The sequence below is a fragment of the Oryctolagus cuniculus genome, chromosome 16 (genome assembly GCF_964237555.1).
Source record: "Oryctolagus cuniculus chromosome 16, mOryCun1.1, whole genome shotgun sequence".
In the NCBI taxonomy this organism is placed as follows: Eukaryota; Metazoa; Chordata; class Mammalia; order Lagomorpha; family Leporidae; genus Oryctolagus; species Oryctolagus cuniculus.
Genome location: NC_091447.1, coordinates 7,872,559 through 7,898,509, shown reverse-complemented (window position 1 = coordinate 7,898,509; position 25,951 = coordinate 7,872,559). Strand labels below are relative to the sequence as shown.

General features: G+C 42.4%; 1 protein-coding gene across 13 annotated transcripts in view; it reads left to right on the top strand.

The window, feature by feature from the left end:
* Nucleotides 1-25,951, top strand: part of CRPPA (CDP-L-ribitol pyrophosphorylase A) — a 348,342-nt gene that overhangs the window by 161,287 nt on the left and 161,104 nt on the right. For 11 of the 13 annotated variants that reach the window (XR_519724.4, XR_007914092.2, XR_007914091.2 and 8 more), the window contains exons 7-8: nucleotides 6,781-6,873; nucleotides 8,035-8,127. Coding sequence is in view for 8 of the 13 variants with exons in the window: in XM_070059574.1 (XP_069915675.1) it covers nucleotides 6,781-6,873; nucleotides 8,035-8,127 (186 nt within the window). In the remaining 5 variants the exon portion in view is untranslated. Of the gene's footprint in view, nucleotides 1-6,780; nucleotides 6,881-8,034; nucleotides 8,128-15,587; nucleotides 16,179-25,951 lie in introns of those variants that run through there. The other 2 variants (XM_051832567.2, XM_070059575.1) reach the window with 2 other exon arrangements.

Below are 25,951 nucleotides of genomic sequence, written 5' to 3'. Positions count from 1 at the left end.
GATCTGCATCTGATAGCAGCCTGGGTGGCAGACCCTGCTGACAGTGCTGGTCTGTCCACCAGCCTTGTAGGCCTGGGAGGCCATCAGGACCTGTGGCTGTGGTCTGTGTCCTATGTGACAGTCCACAGAGGGCCCCAGGTGCAGTCTGCCGGATGAGCATCCGTGGTGGAGGGGACTGGGTGGGTACTTCAGAAAGTCCCCAGGAAAACAGAATTAGAAGATAAGTTTATGTTGGTGCCAAGGGTTTTTGAAATCTGTGCATAGTTTTTCCATAGTACACCTTTTTTTTTTTTTTTTTTTTTTGACAGGCAGAGTGGACAGTGAGAGAGAGAGACAGAGAGAAAGGTCTTCCTTTGCCGTTGATTCACCCTCCAATGGCCGCCGCGGCCGGCGCGCTGCGGCTGGCGCACCGCGCTGATCCGATGGCAGGAGCCAGGAGCCAGGTGCTTTTCCTGGTCTCCCATGGGGTGCAGGGCCCAAGCACCTGGGCCATCCTCCACTGCACTCCCTGGCCACAGCAGAGGGCTGGCCTGGAAGAGGGGCAACCGGGACAGAATCCGGCGCCCCGACCGGGACTAGAACCCGGTGTGCCGGCGCCGCTAGGCGGAGGATTAGCCTAGTGAGCCGCGGCGCCGGCTCCATAGTACACCTTTTACATGACCATTTTGACATCCTTCCTAGAACTTGTATAGCAAACTGGTATCTTGATCCACTTCTCACCTCAAAGCTCTATCAAAATTGATCACCCTAAAGCTGTAGCATTTTTTTTTTTCTGAAACTCTCCAGCAGGGCCACCTATAGAGAAGCCCTGGAGAAGTTCATCCTTACTGCTCACAGGTTAATTAGCTAATTCTAATTAAGAAGCAGTCCTGTGAGTCACTCATTTTACTGATGGGTGAACCAAGCCACAGCGACTTACCATGGTCACACAGCAAGAATGTTCTGGAGATAGATTCAAACCCAGAAACTTGGCTCCAGAGTTCCTGCCCCTAAACTAAAAACACAAAACAAAAACCCTACAAGCTGATTCTAATTACAAGGGAAAAAAATTTTAAAAAAGAATAAAGTAAATGCTGAATGGTAGGTAGACCACAAAAGACTTATGCTTATTAGCATGTGTATGGATGGGAAGAAAATGCATCTCTGTGCAATTCCCTTGTTTATGCTGACACCAATCTTTGAATGTGAGGAAGGTGAGACATTCAGATTCAGAGATGACCCAGCCAGCAAGTTCTGTATAAAAAGGGCTGGCTTCTCAGAAACACATTTTGAACCTCTGAGTCATGGAGCTGGAATCAGACTCTTTCATCCTTAGGTGAGGCTTCACTTTGCTTGAAGTGAGAGCTCTGTCTTTGATAACCCATCGCCCTTCCTAACAGCCTTGCTTAAAGAAAGCGTTTTGAATCTGCACATGTTTGCATTTAGTTTCTGGTAAATATTTTCTAAGTTCTTGTCTGCTGTGATGTAACGAGAGTATTAGAGTATTTCAACTTCTTCATAGACTCATTTCACAAATCCGCCTTGCAAGATTGTTTTATATTTTGTTTAAATGTTCTTCGAACCGAACTGTTTACAGAACAAGAAGTTCTGCTAGCCAGCAGATCGTTCCACTGGTTGTGTTTGAGTGTGGAAACACCAGGAATGACAGCTGAAGAGGATGCCACAGAATTTTCTCATAAACTACCCAATAGTGTTGTCTCATGTGGTCTTTGTTTATCGAAGGCGTCAAAGACTCCTTTGCTATATTTAGGTGAGATTGGGGTTTCTTCACTGAAGCATGGGAAATATCAATCGTTTTCTGGTTGGGAAGACAGCAGTAGGACTACAAGGCTTACATAAAACTGGAAACAGTTATTAAGATCTCAATTTCAAGAAGAAAAGCATTACAGTTTGATTATGTGTTTTTTTTTTTTTAGAAGAGGTCACAAAATACACTATCAGTCTTTGCGAAAATACAGTTTGTGCATTTCTTCATGGACATTAGCTAATGAATGACTCTTTCAGCCAGTGTTTTTAATTTATCAAAGAATAGCCAAGCCAATATATTTTAATTGTAATGCCAGTAACAATTAAGACTTTGTAGCCAGGCACTGTGCTTTTCATACATAAATGGCTTCTATTCTAAGAGTTTAAGTGTTAACAGCTAATGATTGCATTCAACAGATATTTAATAACTGTCATAAAGAAGTTTGTATGAAGGGCAACATGAGCTGAAGTTTTCATGGGTGGAAGGAGTCCAGTGTTAATGACAATAGAGGAAAATGGCCTTAAAAGATTTATTTTGAAGATGGAGATAGGATCTGAACATGTAAGGACATTAGTGGATTATGGAGAACTTTAATAACAAATTTTCTAGTTTGGATTTAATCTAATAGGAATTACACACAAACCTGTAGTTTGTATATCCATAGAATTATATGTTCTTTATCAGACAAATGAACTGAACCTGTTTTTGGAATAGTCTTCAGACAGTCTTAATGTTTAGTAAATAATTTCTCCCTTTTAAAAAATGTACAATGTGGAACTAAAGAAAATATTTCCTTTACATTCTTAAACATAACAGTGCCAATAAAGGTAAATGTGATAGAGTGTAGATAATTTGCAAAATCTTTTCTTCTTCAGTGCTTTAGAAACAAGACCAAAAATAGTAAATAAAAGCCAGCCTGGTAGCTGACAGCAACCCAAGCTGAGGGATTCAGCTCCCTGCATACATCTCAAACTAACAAGGAAGAAACTGAAGATAATTGTCTGGCCCTGGTGCCTTCTTGCTCATGCCTCCATCTCTGGACATGGGAAGGGGCCAAGTGACCATTCATTCAGTCGAGAGAATTCCTAACATTGTTAACTGAGGGGCAAGCAGTCTAAGGGGGTAGAGCGAATGCCAGGAAGCAGTCAAAGGAAGACTTCTGTTGGGCAGAAGATCCCTCGGGTCTCTGTGGCCCGTCCACAGAGGCAGGGAAAGCTGTCAGCGCCCACCACTTGCCAGCCCTCCAACTCATAGAAAATAATCTGGAAACTCCATCGTTCCCATGGAAATAAAGACAGTACAGTGTGCACAATCAGATGAAGTGAATCTGGATGAAACCTCAAGCCCTTCCCTCCCCAGCCCTGAAATATCCTCATACCTGTTTCTTCTGCAGGGGGATTCAGTAGGAATCTGGATTGAAGAAAGTCAAGGCATTGCGAGAGATGGGTAGTGACTGAATGACTAGCCTGGAGCAGCACTGATACAGAACTAGGTGCTTCAGTAAAGTAGGAGCAAGGGCCCTGTGAGGTCAGGTGACTACAGCAAAGAGGAGAGTGGAGATAATGCATATAGTCTAAGATGAAGGTAAAGGAGATCTGGAATAGAACAGAGGTGGACGTCACTAAAGGCATCCAACATAGGGATACTTTGTTGGAAACAAAGCAAAGCTTTCAAGGACGTTAGGAGAAAATTTCCTCAAAGTGATGAGCTGATTCTATTATACCCAACAGGCATACTCTTAAGCAGAAACTGAGAAATAATAATTGATCTTAAAGCTTACTCTGGTTAAAATTTTGAACTCCTTCATTAAGAAGTCCCTCAGGAAGGCACCTAAGTAAAAATAACAAAAATTAAAATTTACCAACAGGAGGTCTCCTGACTGGCCTTTGACTATTCTGTGATGTGAACTCTAATACGGACAATCCCCCACTCACTTTGGTTTGAGTTACAGGGTTTTGGTTTTACGATGGTGCACAAGCCACACCCCTTTTGTAGAGACTGCACTTTGAACTTTGGGCTTTCCTGGGCAGGGATCTGCAGTAAGAGCCCCACTCGAGGTGCTTGCTGGTTGGTGACAGCTCAGCTCCCTGTCACCCCACCGTCCAGATACTCTGTAGAGTGCATTGGTCTTTAGCCAGCGTGTTCCGTTGGTTGCACGTATTAAATGAGTATTCAATTTACGGTAGCCTCTATGACCCGCTAGTCTCTTATGAGGCAGCTCCATCCCAAGTTCAGGGGCATTGGTGTAATGAAGCCTTAAACTTTGGAGGGACAGAAAGTGGAGGCCAAAGGAACATTACCAGGACCCAAACTGTCCTTTTGTTAAAGAAAAAAAAAATAAATGGAACAAGGGTTTCAAAGATAATGGCAATGATTGTTTCTTAGAAAACTGCTTGACATTGATGGGTGAATGACAGATGGCATGTCAGAGGTAGCAGGTGTTGGTAGTGGCACGGAGACCACCAATCTGTGAGGAAAAGAATGTGTGAACAAAACTTTTATCCCTGTGCAACCTATTCTTGGAGGATAGAAGCTAAAATTCAAGGATCCTAAAAATATCGAGGACTGTGGAAATAAACTGCTTGCAGATGAAATTCTTCCAATAAACAAGTGAATTAAAATGAAGAATTTAGGCGTAAAGTGATTTTGTTAAGAAATCAGTTTCCTTCAATGGACATATGTCTAAATTATGCTATATGTCTAAATTATGGCTATAGGCTAAAATACAAATCTAAGAAGCCTTGTCAGGATAAAAATGATTGATTAGAGCTAGGCTGTACGTGGAAGTTACAATGCATTCTCTCCTTTTACCTCATGAAGTCAGTTTACATTGACTCAAAAATGAAGTGAAGCATCATTAAAAATCCCACGTTTTTATCCGATTCCTACACATGAAGAATTGTTGGAGTTTAGCAATCCCTTCAGTTTTACCACATGTAGCATGCTTTCACCTCAAATAATTTAATCATCACGGCATGTGGATTGCCACCCCCAACTTTTAGTCCTTAATCATTTTGCTTTTTCTGCTTGTTATTCATATATAACTATTGGAATATAATATTCACAGTGATAACTTCTTTATAGTCATGTTTTGGCTGATTTTTTCTCCTTTTCTAAAACTGTTATACATTGTTAATTTTAAAAATGTATAACGTCTTTCTTGACAAAGATCCTTTTTCTTAAAAAAAAAAAACTGGTGACAAAGTGTAAAAAATATTATCAAACATTTCCTATGGTAAAAGCATGAATATTTCTGTCTTAAAGTATCTCCAGCCCTATTCTCAAGTATTTTATCCATTTTTTAACACTTAAATCAGTCTCTGTGTGTGTGTGTGTGTGTGTGTGTGTGTGTGTTTGTATAAAGCAAAGCTTAAAGTCATTTTATTTTCTGAATTCAGAATCCACTGTGTGCATTTGTTGAAATTAAAATCTGATAATCAGTTGTCTTGCTTCTGTTGATCAAGTTAGAAACTTGGCTGCGTCTGAGATCATACCCTCCTTCCATGCCAACTCTTCAGCCCAGCACAGTGCCACAGCTACTGGCAAAGACCTGAGCCTCCAGCATCAGAGAAAACCCAGTGTATTATTACTCCCTGCCCTAACAGTAGCAGGAATAATGATGTAGTACTATTTCTCTGAATTCCGGTTCCCAGCGAGGGATGCTTGGTTGTTGCTAGGCAGTGGGGTGCATTAAAAGAACCTTGTTATTGGGAAGCCCCAGCCTCTTGCATGGGCTGCTGACACATCTGCCTGCCCTGGTGTCCTGAGAGAGACATCATCATCATTATCACTTGGGAATGTCAGGCAAATTGGCTCCAGGGAGAAAGAGATGTCTTTATCTTTACTCTATGGAAAATAAGCAAATGTGTTCTAGCACGAGACACATCTATTTATGCAATTCTGCCTGCCATGCAGACATCCTTGAAAAGACCGTCTGGAACAAGTTAGCTGTTGATGTCTTTTGAAAATGTTTGGATCATGACAGATCCATGGAAAATTATCTCCCGGTAATAGCTAGATGATGCCCATTGCATAAAGGAAGCTGGTTTCTTTTCTTTTATGGTATTGGCACATCGCTGATGATTACGTTTTTAAAACAATGTTCTCTGTGAACTTTGTAGTCAGTAAAAATTTTAAATTGAACTAAAATTCTTAAATTTTTTGCAGTGACTAATTTCTGTAGGGAAGGTAAGACTTGGAAACTGTTCTTTTCTGATGTTTTGTGAACATTATATGAAATTAGGCTATTGTGGAGATAATGTTCTTGGAAGTACAGAATCTGATGTTTTAATGAGGAATATCATTGTGTTCTAGAACCATCAACTGTATCAAGGCCCTGTCAGTGTGAACCACTGCCGTGTTCATTCCCGTGGAATTGTTACCACAGAGGTGTCACTAGAGCAGATCCCCTCTCTAGTAATACATAAGTCTTTATTCATGTTGTTCTTATAGGAGAAACTTGAAGTAAGGAAATTAGAATACTAAGCTATGTGGAATATATGTCTTTTAGGGAATTTTGTGCAATGCGTGCCCCGTTCCTTCTGATCTCGTCCAAGGGTCATTCAAGTCTCCTCCTTGTTTCTATGGCCCTAATGTGAGTCTTCTTTCTACCCCTCGTATCATAATTCCTCACTGCCCTCTCTGCTCTAGGTCACCTAGGGCCTCGTCAGCCCTGTTCTCTCTCTGTAACCGGGCAGTTCACGTGCATCCAGGGAGTTGAGCATCTTTTTGTTTCTATCTTCAACATCCTCCCCAAGGAGTTCCTCGGATGACATCATCCCTAACGTTTGCCTGTTCCTGAACAGATTCTGTGTCTCCTCTGCATTTTTCCTATCCGAACCCATTTCCCATGTCATAGTTGATAGAATGATGTTTGTTATTTATGGTCCACGTCCAATGCCTTTTTTGTGGCAGCCTGATGCACATGGCTTTTGTGCCTCTCCTGTAGTAATTACAGGCCTCATAGTGAGAAAGTTGTTTCTGTGTCTGTGTGGTCTTCCTAAGTATTTTTCCTCCATATGTTTTCCTTGTAGAATGTGAAAATCGTGTCTGGTGTTCGGAGTCACGGAGGCAGAGATATCCAGCAGATCACCTTACCACAATGCTACAATTTTGTTTGTGTGAATGTAAGTAGTAAACCCAAGGGATTAAGATTGTATGATGGCCGGTGCCACGGCTCACTAGGCTAATCCTCCACCTGCAGCGCCGGCACACCGGGTTCTAGTCCCAGTCGGGTGGCCGGATTCTGTCCCGGTTGCTCCTCTTCCAGGCCAGCTCTCTGCCATGGCCTGGGAGGGCAGTGGAGGATGGCCCAAGTGCTTGGGCCCTGCACCCCATGGGAGACCAGGATAAGTACCTGGCTCCTGCCATCGGATCAGCGCGGTGTGCCGGCTGCAGCGCGCCGGCTGCGGCAGCCATTGAGGGATGAACCAACGGAAAAAAGGAAGACCTTTCTCTCTGTCTTTCTCTCTCACTATCCATTATGCCTGTCAAAAAAAAAAAAAAAAAAAAGATTGTATGATGTTCTGTATGAATGCAAAGTGGAAGCGAACACATTTCTTTCTTGGTTCTTAAAAAACTGAATATTTTGATAAGTGTATTATTTAATGGGCACTTTACTTTTTATCTTATTGAAATAGGAAAATGACATTTTCTAGCAAGGTAATTTCTATAGTAAGGAGCGGGTAATATTTCTTTAGACATTATGTTCAATAGTGTGGGCTTTTTAAAAAAGGATTTATTTATCTGAAAGGCAGAGTTAGACACACACACACACACACACACAGAGAGAGAGAGAGAGAGAGAGGAATCTTCCATCCCCTGGTTCATTCCCCAGATGGCTGCAATGGCCAGGGCTGGGGAGCTCTATTAAGGTCTCCCATGTACGTGCAGAGGTCCAAGCACTTGGGCCATCTTCTGCTGCTTTTCCCAGGTCATTAGCAGGGAGCTAGATTGGAAATGGAGCAGCCAGGACACAAACTGGCACCCATATGGGATGCCAGCATTGTACATAGACGGTTTTACTTGCTACATTGCATTGCTAGCCCCTCAATTTTTTGTTTTGTATTCTGGTATAAAGTAGATAATAACATGGCTTTGAATTAATAAATAGTTCAAATATTAATATATGCATATAAAATTTATGGATATCCTTTAAAGTTGTTTTAAAATTAAAACTCAGACTTGACAAATATTTTGAATGTTATGTAAAATCTCCGTTTTTCCACTTCACCCAGGTCTTACATCGTTTCAGAACTTCTTTCCACTTCTTTTTCTTGCCCTTTCAGGGTGCAGCCTCAGATTTTCCAGAAACCCAGCAGTTACTGAGTGTGCTGGAGCAGAGCAGTCTTTCCATTTTATATCCGGTTGTCGTCGTCTTGGTAAGTGAATTAATGCATATTTTTCCCGTAAAGCTGTACAAGTTCCTTCCATGCCACTTGTTTCTGTTCAACAAACATTCTTCCAATTGAGAGTGTCTGTGGGCCCTAGGGCTCACCCTCTCACGTCGCTTCCCTTGTCACTGCCATTGTTTGATCAGACTGACAGGTTTGGAAAATAATTCAACCTAGCCATCAGTGTTGCTTCTTTTCCTTCATGAAAGTGCTCATTTGACTGCATATAACCTGGATATAGCATACTATCAAGATGCTGCAAGAGAACAAATCCCGAAATTAAAAACATTTGAGGAAAAAAAATTCCAATGAAAGAAAATATATTCTTGGGTTGGCCGTCTTCTCAGTTCCATGGAAAGCAAAAATAAGTGAGCAGCAGATTAAAGAGAATTCCTAGGATGAGCTACGAGAATTTTGGAGGGTTTTTCTGTAGAAGACTAAACCTGTGTGTTTGCTGCAGATTTTACTTGACTGCCCTATTAAATGGTGTTGCAAAGGACAGGACCAGAGAGCAAAGCCAGGCAGGAGCAGGTTTGATAGAAAGTGGCATTTTGCTGTGGGAAGGATGTTTTTTAAAAAGTTATTCGTTATTTTGTTTATCTGAAAGGCAGAGAGAGAGGAAGAGAGCAACAGATCTTGGTTTGTTCTTCAATTCCCATAATAGCGAGGGCTGGGCCAGGCTGAAGCCAGGAGCCTGGAACTTAATCCAGGTCTCCCATGTGGGTTGCAGGGACCCAACTGCTTGAGTTGTCACCTGATGCCTCCCAGGGTGTACATTAGCAGGGAGCTGGAATTGGGATGAGGCACTCCGATATGGGATGTGGTGCCCCAATTGACATCGTAACTGCGACACTAATGCTCACCTTGGAAGGGGTTTCAAAGGTTAAAGGTCTAAAGTGCTCAGCAGTTCTAGGTTCCTGATACTCAGAACCATTCTGCACCGTGCAAACGTGATTCCCGTTAGAGAAGGTAATGAATACGGAGTAGAGATCATAATTGGCCGTGAAAATAAGTAACTGGATTGAGCAATGCAAGTAGGAACAAATTAACAGCTGGAGGGGAGGGGAATTTAGTTAATTCCCTGGCCTGCTTATTTGGTTATATGCCCGGAAGACAGTTTGTAGGGTGGCAGCTGATGATGGAATCCCAAGGCCCACATGTGACGATTTTCCCTGAAACACGGAGGCTTTCATAGAGCATTTGGGGAGCGGGATGGGAAGTCCCAGATGCTGGAGGACTCCGAGTGTCTGTAGGACAAAGGTCTGTTCAGAGTTCTGTTTGGCTCTTTGTCGTGCTGTTGCTGAGGAATCTCATTCACTCCATGGTCCCAAGAGTTATGCTGAAGAGGGTGTACAATGGAGTAAGTGCGAACAGGAGGCCTTTGAGCTCAGAATACCCAGGCTCCTTGGCCAAGCGGCATAGCTTTTCTGAGGTTGGGTTTCCTCAGCATAGAAAGGAAGCTGGTGTCGCAAGGAAGAAGAGCAGCGAGTGCAGAGCATTGATTGTGGTTTATGGCACCGCGCTGGGCCCCTGGCCGCCATGCAGTGTTCTTTTGTTTATTAGTCTTGCTGCTCTTCTTCTTACGTTGCATGAGACGACTCCGTGTTCGCTTCTGCTCCAGCCTGCTGCCTAGCTGCAGTTATGTTTTCCAGCATTTTTCCAGATACTTCCACTGGAGCACTTGTGACGACTCCAAGTCCTGGTGTCTGAGCCATCACAAATGCGCATTATCTGTAAATTGGCTCCTTTTCTTAATGGCAATACCTGGCCCCAGGCAATAGGGGCCCTTCATTTGACATCTTCATTTTTGAGTTTTTCTCTGCTGTTCCCTCTCTGCCAAATACACACCAGTGCATGCATGAACCCACACACATGCATACTGTTAGTTTTGAAGCCCTTAGTACTTCTATTCCTTGCTACTCTTGCCTGTCAACCCCAGCCTTTCCAATGTTTTCATCAGCTCTTTTTTTAAAGATTTATTTTATTTATTTGAAAGAGTTACAGAGAGAGGTAGAGACAGACAGAGAGAGAGAGAGAGAGAGAGAGAGAGGTCTTCCATCCAGTGGTTCCCTCCCCACATGACCACAATGGCTGGAGCTGCGCCAATCTGAAGCCTGGAGTCAGGAGCTTGTTCCAGGTCTCCCATGTGGGTACAGGGGCCCAAGGGCATGGGTCATTTTCTACTGCTTTCCCAGGCCATAGCAGAGAGCTGGTTTGGAAGAAGAGCAGCCGGGACAAGAACCAGTGCCCATATGGGATGCCAGCGCTTCAGGCCAGGGCTTTAACCCGCTGTGCTACCGCATCGTCACCCCCATCAGCATTTAAATTTAATTTTCCGTTGACTTCTGTTGGGTTCCATTTTATGTGTGTGCAAACACATGCCAGAATTTCTTGGCTTCTTGGTGCTGTGCATCAGACTAGGAGAAAAGATGGGCAGTCTCCTAGTGGGATGGGAATGTCTTACAGAACTTGTTTGAGAATAGAATTATAAATCTAATACCATAAGATGCTGCAGAATGTTCATCTTATACTGGGACATTGGTGCTCCACAGCCAATAATTGCATACTCATTGTATACCCGTTGCATAGGCAGACTCCGTGTGGCAATATTGAAGGTTGTTCTTATCCTCAGTATGAAGTGTGTCATTAGGACATATCCAGGGCTGCCGCCGTGGCTCAAGAGGCTAATCCTCCGCCTGCGGCGCCAGCACCCCGGGTTCTAGTCATGGTCGAGGTGCCGGATTCTGTCCCGGTTGCCCCTCTTCCAGGCCAGCTCTCTGCTGTGGCCCGGGAGTGCAGTGGAGGATGGCCCAAGTGCTTGGGCCCTGCACCCGCATGGGAGATCAGGAGAGGCACCTGGCTCCCGGCTTCGGATCAGCGCAGTGCGCTGGCTGCAGTGGCCATTGGGGGGTGAACCAATGGACAAGGAAGACCTTTCTCTCTGTCTCTCTCTCTCACTGTCCACTCTGCCTGTCAAAAATAAATAAATAAATAAAAGGACATATCCAGAATCTGTACCCTTCACACGGAGTGTTTTCCTGTTGGGAAGGGTGGGTGGAGACTGGGGGCTTCTCGGAGGAGGGGGCAAGGGGAAGGCCCTGGGTGTTTGAATTGCCCCGTGAGCGATTCTGAATACAGCCGCTCAGGCTTTCTCCTCTCTTCTCCTTAAAACCGCTTGCACCAAATATGACCGAAAGGCCTTTTCACTTTTCCCAGGAATGAAAATTTGGCAGAGCCATTAACTTTTTCCCAAATAAATAGATATATGAAAAGTACAGTGATAATTATAAAGTAAACCACTTAGATATCTTAAGTTTGCACGTTAATAAGAGGGAAACTATGCATATATCCATGTAGTGTTTGGGTGCGTAAGTGTGAATACATATGCACACATGCATGCAGATGTGTGTAATTGGAAAGATGTGTATATGGGCAGCTCAAGGGCCAGAGTGGCCGTGCTGCATCCGCCTGGTATTACCTTTTCTGGAAGACCGAGGCAGGAGAATAAGGAACTCCCACAGAGGTGTTTGTTGGTTTTAATAAGGCTTTAAATTCCTTAGCACTTTCAATTCAGAAAAGAATGTTCAAAATAGAGCCTGGTCATTCATTTGGTTCCTTAAACCGGTGGATTTAGTCATCAGAAGATACTTGGCAACATGAAGAGTTCTGTGATTCAGTTACGAGAATGTGTTCGTAAACGTTTCAAGGCCTGTTTTGTTTTGGCCTGAGATGTGGTATTCTGGTCCTTTTTCCCATGCAAGGGTTATCAACTTTCAATTTCAGTCCCCCTGAAGAATGGAGGGCTAAGTAGGTTCTACCATTTGAAAATTCGTCCTCATAATCTTATGCAGCAGGTTAGTGCTCCTTGTCTCCTGTCATTGATACCTAGGGAGTGGAGACTTAATCCAATTACGGTGTGAAGGGGTGGGGCCTTTGGGGAGTGTCTGGACTGGGTGAGACTGGTAGGGCCTCACCCAGTGAATCAGTAGGAGTGGTTTTATGATAGGAAAGGACAGAGCAATGGCAGCCCGAGCTCCCTGCCTCTTGCCACATGATCCCCTCATCGCCTTGGTTCTTTGCCCGTGAGAACACTGTCACCTAGCTGAACCAGTGGGGCTCACCCAGTCTTGGACTGTGAACTTCCAGAACGGTGAGACAAAAGGAACCTCTTTGTGAAGTTAGCCTGCTTCGGGGACTTTGTTTTAGTAACCAAAAGCTGAGCAACACAGTAAGAATCGGTCACCTGCAAAGTAAAAGTGTGAAGTTTCTCAGCTGACCAACCCATCCAGGGAAGCACATTTGTCGTGTCATCACGCTCGCTCTACAGGACAGATATTTAGAGGACAATGAAGCTGGGGATCTCTTTCACTGATGCATTTGACACAAACACTCCTGGGCTAGTATACAAGTTGCCTACATTACCTTTTCTCACGTAGATAGAGAGAAATACTGTGGAACTCCCTGGTGTTTGTCACCCCACGGTCATTTGTAAGGGACATGTAACTTTCAACTTCATCCAGAATAAACATTGCCGGGAGGAGGCAAAGCACTGAGTGAGCCAGCAGGTAATGATTCTGTGTTCTTGGCACATGGGTATTTAGCATAATTGGAATCTACAGAGGTCTTGCTTGCATGTCCCACTCCTTCCTGGATTTTGAGAAAAGCAAAATAGGTAAGGACATATTTAATATAGAGAGGTTTATCTAAGATAAACTTGCACAGATAAGAGGCTATTACCTTAACATCCACTTAGAGAAGGAAACAAAATTTCACCATGAGGAGTGACAAAAAAAAAGAAAAAGAAAACATTGGGACTTTCTCTTGGAAAGAACTAAGTTGCTTGTTGAGATTTTTTTTCCTATTTAAAAATGTTTGCATTATATTTTAAAAATTACAATATTTTGGGCTGGCACTGCACCTCACCAGGCTAATCCTCTGCCTGCGGCACTGGCACTCTGGGTTCTAGTCCCCGTTGGGTGCTGGTTCTGTCCTGGTTGCTGCTCTTCCAGTCCAGCTCTCTCTGTGGCCTGGGAAGGCACTGGAGGATGACCCAAGTGCTTGGGCCCTGCGCCCGCATGGGAGACCAGGAGAGGTACCTGGCTCCTGCCTTCGGATTAGCACAGTGCGCCAGCTGCGGCAGCCATTGGAGGATGAACCAACGGAAAAGGAAGACCTTTCTCTCTATCTCTCTCACTGTTCACTCTGCCTGTAAAAAAAAAAAAGAAAGAAAGAAAGAAAGAAAGAAAGAAAGAAAGGAAGGATTAGAGGGGCCGCGCTGTGGCGTAGTGGGTTAATGCCTTGGCCTGAAGCGCTGGCATCCCATGTGGGCGCTGGTTCTAGTCCCGGCTACTCCTCTTCCGATCCAGCTCTCTGCTGCAGCCTGAGATAGCAGTAGAAGATGGCCCAAGTGCTTGGGCCCCTGTACCCATGTGGGAGACCTGGAGGAGGTTCCTGGATCCTGGCTTTGGATTGGCGTTGCTCCGGCTGTTGCAGCCATCTGGGGAGTGAACCAGCAGATGGAAGACCTCTCTCTCTGTCTCTACCTCTCTCTGTAACTCTGTCTTTCAAATAAATAAAATAAATCTTTAAAAAAAAAAGGAATGAATGATTAGAGAGCCATTTTTCTTTTCTAGAGATGGAGAACAAATGATTTCAGGAGACAAAACTAACTAGCTTGTTTTCTAGCAAAGACAATGTAAAACCTGGTGTAGACCCCTCTAAGATACCTCCATGGTCCAACAAATTGAAGAAGGATTCTAATTTATTAGGTTCTGGCAAAGTTTCTACAAAATACCCCCTGGTACTTACCACATAAAGAATTAGACAATATAATTTATAGTTTATTTTTTTTTGATTACGTGGCTGATTTATTTGATAACCAGATAAAAGTTTAATGGCTAAAAGTGGGAAGAAATCTATGATAAATCTAAGTAAAAGTTCAAAATGGAGAAGAGAAGTAAGCTCTTTGATTTTACTTGGTAAAATTTTTGTCAGTTTTCCACAGCAAATAATTTTGCTGTAATTGCTTGGGTAATGAGATCAGAGCTGTGTGTCTCTCTGGCTATGTTGACAATGATTTCACTGGTACATTATGAAAGACAGGAATCTCTTCAAGAGTTTACTTTAGCACATAAATTACTAAGTGGAATTCTAATACTTGGAAAATACAAACCTTCAAAAGCACCTAATTTAGTTCTAGTTACTAGGAGGTAGTTTATTGACATAGCAGATGAGAATATATGATCTTTAAAACACTTAAAAATGTTTAATATTTGAACATGTCAGCAAATAAAAAAATTAGAAAACCACCATCCATTGACACTTGATACTTGCACATCTGGGGAACCTGTCCCAGGGATGTAAATTGCTTCCAGAAGTTTCTACAGCTCACCAAGGCAGAGCCAGGAACAGAGTCAAACCAATGTGCAATATTTCATCTACACTTGCTACTTTTATGCTCTCATGAATGTGTTAAATAATAAAGTGGAAAAAGATTAAAAATATACCTATCCACACAGGGATGTATTTAGTGGTCTTTCCTAATAAAGACCAAATGACAGTTGGAAATACAAAGTGACTCTCTCTTTGAAGTACTAATGGCTGCTTATTTTAGTTTCCCAGGGTATTGAGTCTTTACTGAATTTAAGTTGTAAAAATCTATGGTTCTATGAAATTTGTTACCGGGTCAAATATGTATCTTGTCACCTTTTACTTAATTGCTCCTTCTATACATTTCACTCTGTTAACCCTGTTATTACTAGGCGAAGAAAATGTGTTTTCAAGGCAGACATTCTTAGAAAGGCCAGAAAAGAGAGCTGGCTATCCCAGTCCTCATTGCCACCATATCGAGCGTACTTTTCACAGTCTGTGCATTTCAGGTCCCTGGGTTATTTGTCTTATTTTATAAAGGAGTGCTTCTGTGTATCAGTTTAATAGATGACAGTTGCCCTCAAGAGCAGGTCCAAATCCCTTTTCCACTCTAGACCCAACCTTATTATTTGCACAGCCTGAGGGATACTTTTAGTTTTTTCCTTCAGACACTTATAATAACTTTATTGCCTGTTGAATTTTTATGCTTTCACTTAGGATATATTAAAGTTTTCTCTCGCATGACTTGAATGCTACTTCAGCAGCAGAAATAAAATCAATTGTGCAAATTCTTCAAATTTTTTTCCCTTCTCTGCTGTTAATACTTGTACAGTAAGTCTCAGGTATTTCCTGCCTAAATCAATAATAAAACCTGAATAAATACCAGTTAAAAATACCTTCAGAACCCCTTTCCAACTGCGGTCATGAAGGAATTCATTACTAACACAAAGAATGAGGAATGATGAAATCGTTCCTGTAGGAGGCGTTGAATAGAAGGAATTGACTGTGTTTTTGTAGGTTTTAGGAAATCTTTGCTTATGGCTAACTGGTTAATGGAAAGTTTGTGTTGTGGGACACAGGAACTCCCTGAGATGAATTGTGATGGACATGGAACTGGTGCTGTATACAGAACTGATCCTCCCAGGGCACTCCTTCCTGGTAGTCATTCTCTTGATGAATAAAGGCTGTTTGTTTTCAGATAGAATGGTGTTCTTCTGGCACAGGCAAGTGAGATGAATTCAACAACTTTTACCAAATTTCATGAATGAATTATTCTTTAGTATAGGGCTTGGAATCACTATTTGTTTCACATTCTGAGCAGTTTATTCAAGTTGGTCAGATGAGCAAAGTTGCTCGTGAACTTCTTTGTCAACACTATACCAGTAAGTTGGTTTATAAAACAATGTGAAATGCACGAAGGGAAAAATAAATGAAACTAGGCATCTTTGTTAGCTTACATTAATTTCAGTCCTAGGTAAGGAGTTGAACATTTGATTTTGCTATTTAGTTTTCCAAAAACATGTCACAGAATTTATCTCACTATATTTTTGCACTACTGAATTCAATTTGAATATCGTTAGGTGGCCTTTGAAATAATTCAGTCACCCTCCTTCTTTATAAAGATGGAACTAAATACATCTTCAATATCTTATATTATTTTAAAGTTACATGCTATATACAGATAAGAAATTAATATAGTATAAATGAATAATAATACAGATACATTATATTTTGCAAATTAATTAATTAATAATTAAACCTGAATTTATTTCCCGTATTTAAAAGGGCTTTATTTCATGGAGAAAAGAGATTATTTGGGAAACTTACATAGTAAAGATACCAAATCTGGAATTAGAATTCAAGATACAAATACTAACTCTACAAATAACAAGTGATTTTTAAAGAATTATTTATTTGAAAGGTATAGAGAGACAGACTGGAAGACAGAAATCTCTCATCTACTGGTTCACTTACCAAATGCCTGCAACAGCTTGGGCCAGGCCAGGAACTCAATCTGGGTGTCCTACATGGCTTGGGGACCAAAGTACTTGAGCTGTCATGTGCTGCCTTCTGGGAAAGTGGGGCAGCCAGGACTTGAACCCAGGCACTCTGTTCATGAGATCCAAGCTTCCCAAGTGGTTACTTAATCATTACACCAAATGCCAATCCCTACAAATAGTTAAGTGTCTTTTGACCTGTTCAGGTTACTAAATGTCTAGGAAATGTAGTCCAGAAACTTTGTTCATAATCAGAGTGAGATGCTCTCGATGGCATCAGAGAGGATTCTCTTTCCACAAATATTTTGTATGCTAGGGAATGATGGGGCACTGCTTTAGTTTAATATGATTCGTAGTACATGGTTCCTATGTATAGATTAAGCAGGGCCATTCAGATTTTAACAGTCGTGCTAATCATAAATCAGGTGGGATGGTACTTCTTTCAAGTAATTTTTTTAAAAAGATTTATTTATTTATTTGAGAGGCAGAGGTACAGACAGAGAGAGAGGTCTTCTATCTGCTGGTTCACTCCCCAGATGGCTGTAATGGCTGGAGCTGAGCCAACCTAAAGCCAGGAGCCGGGAACTTCTTCCAGATCTCCTATGTGAGTACAGGGGCCCAAGCACTTGAGCCACCTTCTGCTGCTTTCCCAGGCCATTAGCAGAGAGCTGGATTAGAAGAAGAGCAGCTGGGACTCAAACTAGTGCCCCTATGGGATGCCGGTGCCACAGGCAGAGGTTTAACCTATTATGTCACAGTCACCAGCCCCTCATGTAATGATTGAGACCTTCTATTCTTTGATTGTTAACAAGAGTCATGGATTATTTTAAGCCTTTCTCTTATGTTAGTCCCGTTCCAATGTATTTTTTAAAGATTTATTTATTTATTTACTTTGAAATTCAAAATTGCACAGAGAGAAGGAGATGCAGAGAGAGACAGGGAGATCTTCCATCTGCTGATTCACTCCCCAACTGGCCACAGCTGCCAGAGCTGCACTGATCCGAAGCCAGGAGCCAGGAGCTTCCTCTGGGTCTTCCCATGTGGGTGCAGGGGCCCAAGCACTTTGGCCATCTTCTACTGCTTTCTCAGGCCACAGCAGAAAGCTGGATCGGAAGTTGAGCTGGGTCTCGAACCGGTGCCCATATGGGATGCTGGCACTGCAGGCTATGGCTTTACCCACTACACCCCTGTGCTGGCCACTATTTTTTTTTTTTTTAACTTTTCAAACTCACTTAGAGACAGAGAGGCAGGTAGAAAGATAGACAGAGTGCCCTTCTGCTGGTCCATTCCCCAGATGCCAGCAATAGCCAGGGCTGGGCTGGCTGGAAGCCAGGAACTAGGAACTCAGTCCAGCTTTCCCACCTGAATGGTACAGACCTGATTACTTGAACTGCCACTGCTGCCTCCCAAGATCTGGATTTGCAAGGAAGCTGGAGTCAGGAGCTAAAGCCAGGAATCGACCTCAGGTACTCCAGTGTGTGATGTCAACCTCTTAACCAGTAAGCCCAATGCCTACCCTTCCCCCTCCCGCACCCCCACCCAGGACTATTTTGAACATATTTTCTACATTTCTCATTAGTAGGTACCAGTAAATTAAGCATCCCAGCATGTAATTTCAGAATCTTATATAATTAAACCTCTGGTGCTTAAAGAATTCGATTTTCTACTTTTCAAAAGCATCAGACATAAGCCTGCTGCAAGCAGAGTTCAAACCAAAGAATGTTTTTTTATCATGAAGTTTTTTGTTCTGATTCCACTACATTTCTATACTGGTAAAAGAATGATTCAAGCTTTCCAGAACACTGCAAAAGTAATCTCTTTCTAGCTGTAGATTTTTATCCTAAGGGAGCAGCACTGAGACTTACTAATATTCTTACCATCTTCCTGCCTGCTAATGAGTCAACCCATAGAATATGGTTTTTTCCCTATTTTTTTCAGAACATGAAGTATTAGTACAGAAAAGATTTCATAAAAAAGCATGATCCATCACTCAGACACTACGTAAGAGTTGGCAAAGTCATTGTATTATAAAAGATATATTTTTAAATTGCATATATGCCTGGAATTCTGTGTGATATTAAACGTCATGTATTAAGGAAGCCATAGAGGTGTCTAATGTGTCTTTTCAAATCAGCTTTAGGATAGCAGTTTCTGCATCAACACACACACACACACACACACACAAACAGCAAGCTTTTGCACACGAATAAAATCTTCCCACTTGTACTCTGCCAACAAGTTTGAGATACTCAACTGCCTGTTCAACCTTGAGAAACAAGAAGATTCTCATCCAGTGTTGCTCTTACTGTTACTCATCTGCTTCGGGAGACAAAACTGGAGATTATACTTACTTCCTCTCTCTCATTTGACCAAACACCAGTTTTCCATGCCTGAGTTTCTTAACTGTATCTTGATTCCACATCTGCTCATTCCCTCTACAACTCCTTGACTTAGTCAGTTACCTCCTTAACTGAGTATCTGAGAAGCAACAGAAGTTGATTTCTCCCAGTTCTGGGGCCTGGGTGTCTCAGGTCAGGGTGCCAGGATGGTTGGGTTCTGTTGAGGGTCCTTTCCAGGATGTCAACTTCCATCTTCCTGTGGTATCCTTTAGGTGGCAAAAAGACAGCCGGCTACCTCTCCAGGCTCTTGTTATAAAGGCACTAGTCCCATTCACAAGGGCTCCATATTCATGACCTAAATACCTCTTGGAGGTTCTACCTCCTAATACCAATACTGCTGGGATCAGGATGTCAGCCTACAGATCTTGGGTCATTAACACTCCCTTGTTCTTAGCCACCACCACTACTTGGACTACTGCACCGCAGTGATGATCTCTGAACTAAACCCAAAGCACCAGGAAATCCGTCACTTAATCTGTTCCTCCTGCACTGCTTCCAGAATGTGTGCAATGCTGACCACATCGCTTGCTACTGGGCAAGGCTGCTCCATGATGTCCAACTGGAGAAGCCCCAACCTGACCTCAGGCCGGACTAGTCGACAGCCTCAGCCTTGACCGAGGTCTGGTAGCTTCTGTTTCAGGCTCACCCCTGGCTCTTTGCTGTTCTGACTACTCTCTGTGCTCTTCCATCTAGGGGAAGATGCTGTTCCTCCCACATCGCCAAGCAGGACCCCATCAGTTTCCAGATCTCAGTTTCCCCTCACATCCTGGAGGAGAACTGTCCAGGCTAATTTGCCTCTTCCTCTGGCTGAGGTTCTGAAGTTTCAGGGAGACAGACCAGAGTTCAGTGATGTCTCTGCCTCTGGAGCACTTCCCCTGCCTAACGAGGGCACTTGATTAAGCTCTTAGCACTCTCATTTTAGGAAATAAAAATAGACAAATAAAGCTATTTCCTTAACTGAGTAAAGTAATCTGAATAAATCTAAAAATAATTAGCTTATTACAAACACTTCACTTAAGTGAAGTTTCATGTGGGACAGAATGCTTGTCCCATGGGTGTTTAATTAATAGTTTCTGAGTGTACATCAAACAGTCTATTAGGTAGTAGAGAGAATGGTATGACAAGACTGGTTAAAATCACCTAAGTGTCTTCTTGGAATATTCCGAGTATTTCCTTTGGAGAGAGTCTCTTGGGAGAGCACTATCTGTCTTCCACCTTCATGGGTTTGTGGTAGTGACTGACTAATGAGCTGTTGGCTCCACCAGCAAGAATCCAACTGAGTTCCTGGTCTCTGGAGGTGGAACTCCAATGCACCTATAATTCTCAGAACCCTCCCAATGAATGTGGCCTGCAAGTGCTTCCTTTTAGGGTGATGGTGTCAACATCAGCAATAGGAGACGCTTGTTGAATGCTTGACAAAATGAGTCACCGTCCTTTTAAAGTAAATGATCTCATTTAATCCTCAGAGCAATCCTGGGAGTTGATTATCATAGACACAGTTATCCCCAGTTTAAAAATAAGCAAGTTCTCATTTCACTCTGCCATGTAACTGCTATTGTTATTGTCTGTGCACGTCCTTTTTGATCAATGGAAACCTATGTAGCTGGAGGAGAAAGGATCTTAGGAAATCATTTAGTAGAATACTCTCATTTTACAAGAGGTAACCCAAGTCCTTTCTTTGCCTGGGTGTGAGATAATTTCTTTAATTAGAAGTGAGCAAATTTTGCATATAGAGGGCCAGAGAGTAAACATTTTAGATTCTGTGAATAATATAGTCTTTGTTGCTATGACTTAACTGTACAGTTGTGCAGCCAAAGTAGCCGCAGGCTTATATGTAGAAGAATGAATGCGGCTGTATTCCAATAAAACTTTATTGGCAAAATAGGCAGCAGGCCAGATTTGGTCCATGGGTAATATTTCGCTGATCTTGGTTTAAATTTTCAACACTAAACAGCCTTTGTACCCATACCTAAAATGCAAAGGAACTTCAAAAGTTCATGTAAAATGCAATTAATAGATTTATTTGGGGGGATGGAAAAACGTTGCAATCCAGGCATGGTGTTAAGTAACATGTGTTTCCCATGAAGTTTTGTTTTTTCTTTTAAGATTTGTTTGTTTATCTGAAAGAGTTACACAGAGAGGAAGAGAGGCAGAGAGAGAAAGAGAGGTCTTCTATCCACTAGTCCACTCCTCAATTGGCCACAACTGCTGGAGCTGTGTTGATCTGAAGGCAGGAGTCAGGAGCTTCTTCCAGGTCTCCCACACGGTTGCAGTGGCCCAAGCACTTGTGCCATCTTCTGCTGCTTTCTCAGGCCATAGCAGAGAGCTGGATCAGAAGTGGAGCAGCCGGGACTAGAACAGGTACCCATATGGGATGCAGGAACTGCAGGATTTACCTGCTGCACCACAGTGCCGGCCCCGCCCCATGAAGTTTCTGAAGACCCCTTGGATGCATGGATTGCAATTTTTTGGACCAAAATAAATTTATATTTTATCTTCCTTTCTTCATGAACTTCTGGAAGTATTCTTGCACCTGTTAGACATTTCCTAAATAGACTTATGCTGTCTGCATCATCTCATTGCATGATTTAAGGTATTAACCATAATGTCTGCTTCGCTTTAATTTCTAATCTTTGTGATTCCTCACCGTTGTGGCAGAAATATTCAAAGGTTTGCAGTTTAAAATCTTGAATTCTGCTTCCCTCCAAGAATTGTCCACCCATCTAAACTCTATTTTAGGTTTGACATCACTATAGGTACCATCAGAGTCTTTACTGATTGGAACTGTGTCAAATAGCTGAAACCTTCCACAAGCTCACATCCCCTATGGACCTTGCCTGGTGAACAGTTTGCCCTCTGTTAACACCATACTTCCTGTACTTCTCCACATGCACCATGTTACAGGACATATCTGTATTTCTACCCATGTGGTTTTCTACCTCGTTCGATTTTGCCATTGTTCTGTTGCCTGATTCTTCAAATCTGAGGCATGATGAGACCCCTTGGGGTCTTTCCCTAATATTTTTGTGCACGTGGTTCTTTCCCACTTCCAAACTTAGCATGTGTAAAGCTCAGAAATGCCTTCTGACTTGACCTTCAGAGCTCTGTCACCTCCTACCCTGTCCCAGTCTAGGGCTGCTCAGTGTTGAGTGGTGACTTGCAGAAATGAAGGAGGTAGGGTGTGAGGAAATAAAACAGAAACTGTAACACAATGAGTGGGTTCATTCTGTGAACGACACTAGTACTGCTCTTTCTGATTTCCTTTGGCATGACTTCCCATGTACAAATTTAGACTGTATGAATGTTGCTGTCTTGATTTTGTTAGCCTCCTTTCTATTGTATTTTTTTTTAAATTTCTTTTTATTTGGAGGACAGAGTCAGAGAGAGAGAGAGAGAGAGAGAGAGAGAGAGAAAGGTATCTTCCATCCTCTAGCTTATTCCCCAAATACACACAACAGCCAGGGCTCATTAGGCTGAAGCTAAGAGCCGGGAACTCCATGCAGGAAATCCATGGGTGGCAAGGACCCAAAGGTGTCCATTAGCAAGAAGCTGGATTAGAAGTGTAGTAGCCGAGCCTTGAAGGAGATACTCATATAGAATACGGACATCCCAAGTGACAACTTAACTGCTGGATCAAATTCTCACTCCAAGTAGACTTCAATTTTAAAATTTTACATTTTTCATTTTAAAATCATAATTGCCTAGTTTATAGATAACTGTTTTTATTTTTTGCAAAGTATGTATATTTTTAAAAGGTTTATATATTTATTTGAAAGGCATAAAGACAGAGAGGGAGACACAAAGAGATCTTCCATCCACTGGTTTACTCCCCATGTCACTGAAGCCGGGGGCCAGGAATTCCATTGTTGTCTCCCACATGTGTGGCAGGAGGCCAAGGACTTGAGCCATCATCTCCTGCCTTCCCAGGTGTGTTAGCAGGAAGCTGAATCAGAAGCAGAGTAGGTGGTACTTGAACCAGGCATTCTAGTATAGTATGTCCCAAGCAGGGACTTAACCACTGCACCAAATACCTACACTAAGTGTAGGTCAGTTTTTGAATTTTCCTTTTTTTTTTTCTTTTTGGTAAGATTTTTTTCATTTTAAAATCATAATTGTCTAGCTTAATGATACCTGTTTTTTGTTTTATGAAACATACCTTATGGATTGCTTGTGTCTTATTTTTAATATTTTCTGTATGTGCTCTAAAAACATAGCATTAATTTTTTAAGTGTTTCTCATTCCTGAATGGGACTTTTTTTGTCCCCAAACTGGAAATTAGAGAATGATTCTCAAACATTTTTTGGAGGAAGCATCCTTTATTATTTCTTCAAGTTAAATTTCTAAGTAGTATACTGACTGCTATTTTTAGCAAACAAAATATTATACTTATGAGCACTAATGGTCCTTCTTAACTAAAATTTTAACACTTATGTATATGTTTACAATTAAATATTTTGATGAAGACAAAAGATTAAAATCAAAGCTGGGGCTGGTGCTATGGTGTAGTAGGTAAAGCTGCCACCTGCAGTGCTGGCATCCCACATGGGTGCTGGTTCAAGACCTAGCTACTCCACTTCCAATCCAGCTCTCTGCTATAGCCTGGGAAAGCAGTAGAAGATGGTCCAAGTCCTTGGGCCCCTGCACCCACATGGGGAGACCTGGAGGAAGCTCCTGGCTCCTGGCTTCGGATTGGTGCAGCTCCAGCCGTTGTGGCCAATTGTGGAGTGAACCAGTGGATGGAAGACCTCTCTCTCTCTCTCTGCCTCTCCTCTCTCTGTTTAATTCTGACTTTCAAATAAATAAATAAATAATCTTTTTTAAAAAAAGAAATCAAAATTACAGAATAGTAGTTGAATTTTCGTTTCTGTTAATTTCTGTATTTTATTTGGATTATATATTAGCCTGATTGACCTGTTGGATGTTAATAAGATCAGTTAAGGAGGATTTTTCCTTGTGATTTTCTTCAGTTAAATGGGTCCAGAAGCTCGCAAATGAGGAACGTGTGTGCCCTTGTCACAAATTGGAAGTCAAACAAAACTTATATATATATTTTTTTGACAGGCAGCAGTGAGAAAGAGAGAGAGAGACAGAGAGAAAGGTCTTCCTTTTCCGTTGGTTCACCCCTCAAATGGCCGCTACGGCTGGCGCACTGTACCGATCTGAAGCCAGGAGCCAGGTGCCTCTCCTGGTCTCCCATGTGGGTGCAGGGCCTAAGCACTTGGGCCATCCTCCACTGCCTTCCTGGGCCACAGCAGAGAGCTGGACTGGAATAGGAGCAGCCGGGACAGAACCGGCACCCTGACCAGGACTAGAACCCGGAGTGCCGGTGCCACAGGCAGAAGATTAGCCTAGTGAGCTGCTGCGCCAGCCAACAAAACGTAATTTGTAATATAAAAGTTTACAGGATTTCAGGATAGTGTGACATTTGGTGCATTGATTTATTGTTGCTTAGCTTCCTGTTGTGACAGCTGTGGCCAGGTTCAGGAGCTGAGCTGCTGCGGCTCTGCCCCCACGGGAACTCAGTGGAGTTGGGCGCCACACTGTGATGGTGGCATCCTCGGACTTTTTTGTGCACACACAGAGTGCTCTTGAGTTATAAACCAAAAAACACAGCATTTTTCAACCTATGTTTTGCAGTTTTTCAACTCTAGGTGTGGAATTCAGGTCCGTTTTGAATCTTATGTTTCTCCACCTATCTTTTGAGTACATGGGAATCAGTTACAACAAGAGTTTTAATGTCCTTTCCTGCTGATTCTAACATCTGCAGTAGATCATGGTCAAGTGTGAAGTATGCATCTCCTCTTCATGGGTGATAATTCCCTCCTCTCGCTGCCCGGGCACTGTTTTATCTGTGTGTGCTTAAAGGGTTTGGATAGGTAGATTTAACATTTCATCCAATTTGGAATGGTTCCAGCTTTATATTTTTAGATTTTTTCTTTCTGTTTTCTTCCCACCTCATTTAGGAAGTCCAGTGACCTGTATGTCATGGTGTTTGAAACTGATCGTTGATGATTTTTTTTTTCAGTCTTCCTTCCCCACCTGATTGCTGCTCCATTTTCAATAGTTTCTGTTTAAGTTCTGGGATCTCTTGTGCTGCATTATCTAATCTGCTGTGAATCCTCTTCAGTGACATTTTGTTTTGTTTTTAAAGATTTGTTTCATTTATTTGAAAAGTAAAGGGAGAGAGAGAGAGAGAGAACAGAGAGAGAGAGAGTAAGAGAGAGAGAGAGAGAGGAAGGGGCAGAGATTTTACATGTGTTGGTTGTCTCCCAAATGACTGCAATGGCTAGGGCTGCATCAGACGAAGCCAGGAGAGCCAGGAGCTGCTTCTGGGATTCCCACGTGGGTGCAGGGGCCCAAGCACTTGGGCTATGCTCTGTTGCTTTCCCAGACGAATTAACAGGGTGCTGGATCGGAAGTGGAGCAACCAAGACTTAAACTGATGCCCATGTGGGATGCCTAAGTCTCAGGCAGTGACTTTACCTGCTACATCACAATGCCAGCCCCAGTATTTTTGTTTTGAAAATATAAGGTGTAGTTTTCATCTCTAGAATTTTGATTCTGTTCTATTTTTTCATCTTTGCTATTCTGTACTTAACTTGTTGTCTTTCATACATATTTTTGAACAATTGGGACACTGGTAATATAATACTGTGTTAAATTCTAGTATCAGCTCTGGAGTGGTTTTGATTCATTAATTTTCTCCCATAAATGAGTTGCATTTTCTAATTTTTTAATGACTGATTTTTATTTAAAGATTCATTTATTTATTTGAAAGTCAGAGTTACACACAGAGAGAAGGAAAGGCAGAGAGAGAGAGATCTTCCATCCGCTGGTTCACTCCCCAGTTGGCCACAATGGCTGGAGCTGTGCTGATCTGAAGCCAGGAGCCAGGAGCTTCTTCTGGGTCTCCCATGTGGGTGCAGGGGCCCAAGGACTTGGACCATCTTCCACTACTTTCCCAGGCTATAGCAGAGAGCTGGATTGGAAGTGGAGCAGCCGGGACTCGAACTGACATCCAGATTGGATGCTGGTGCTTCAGGCGGA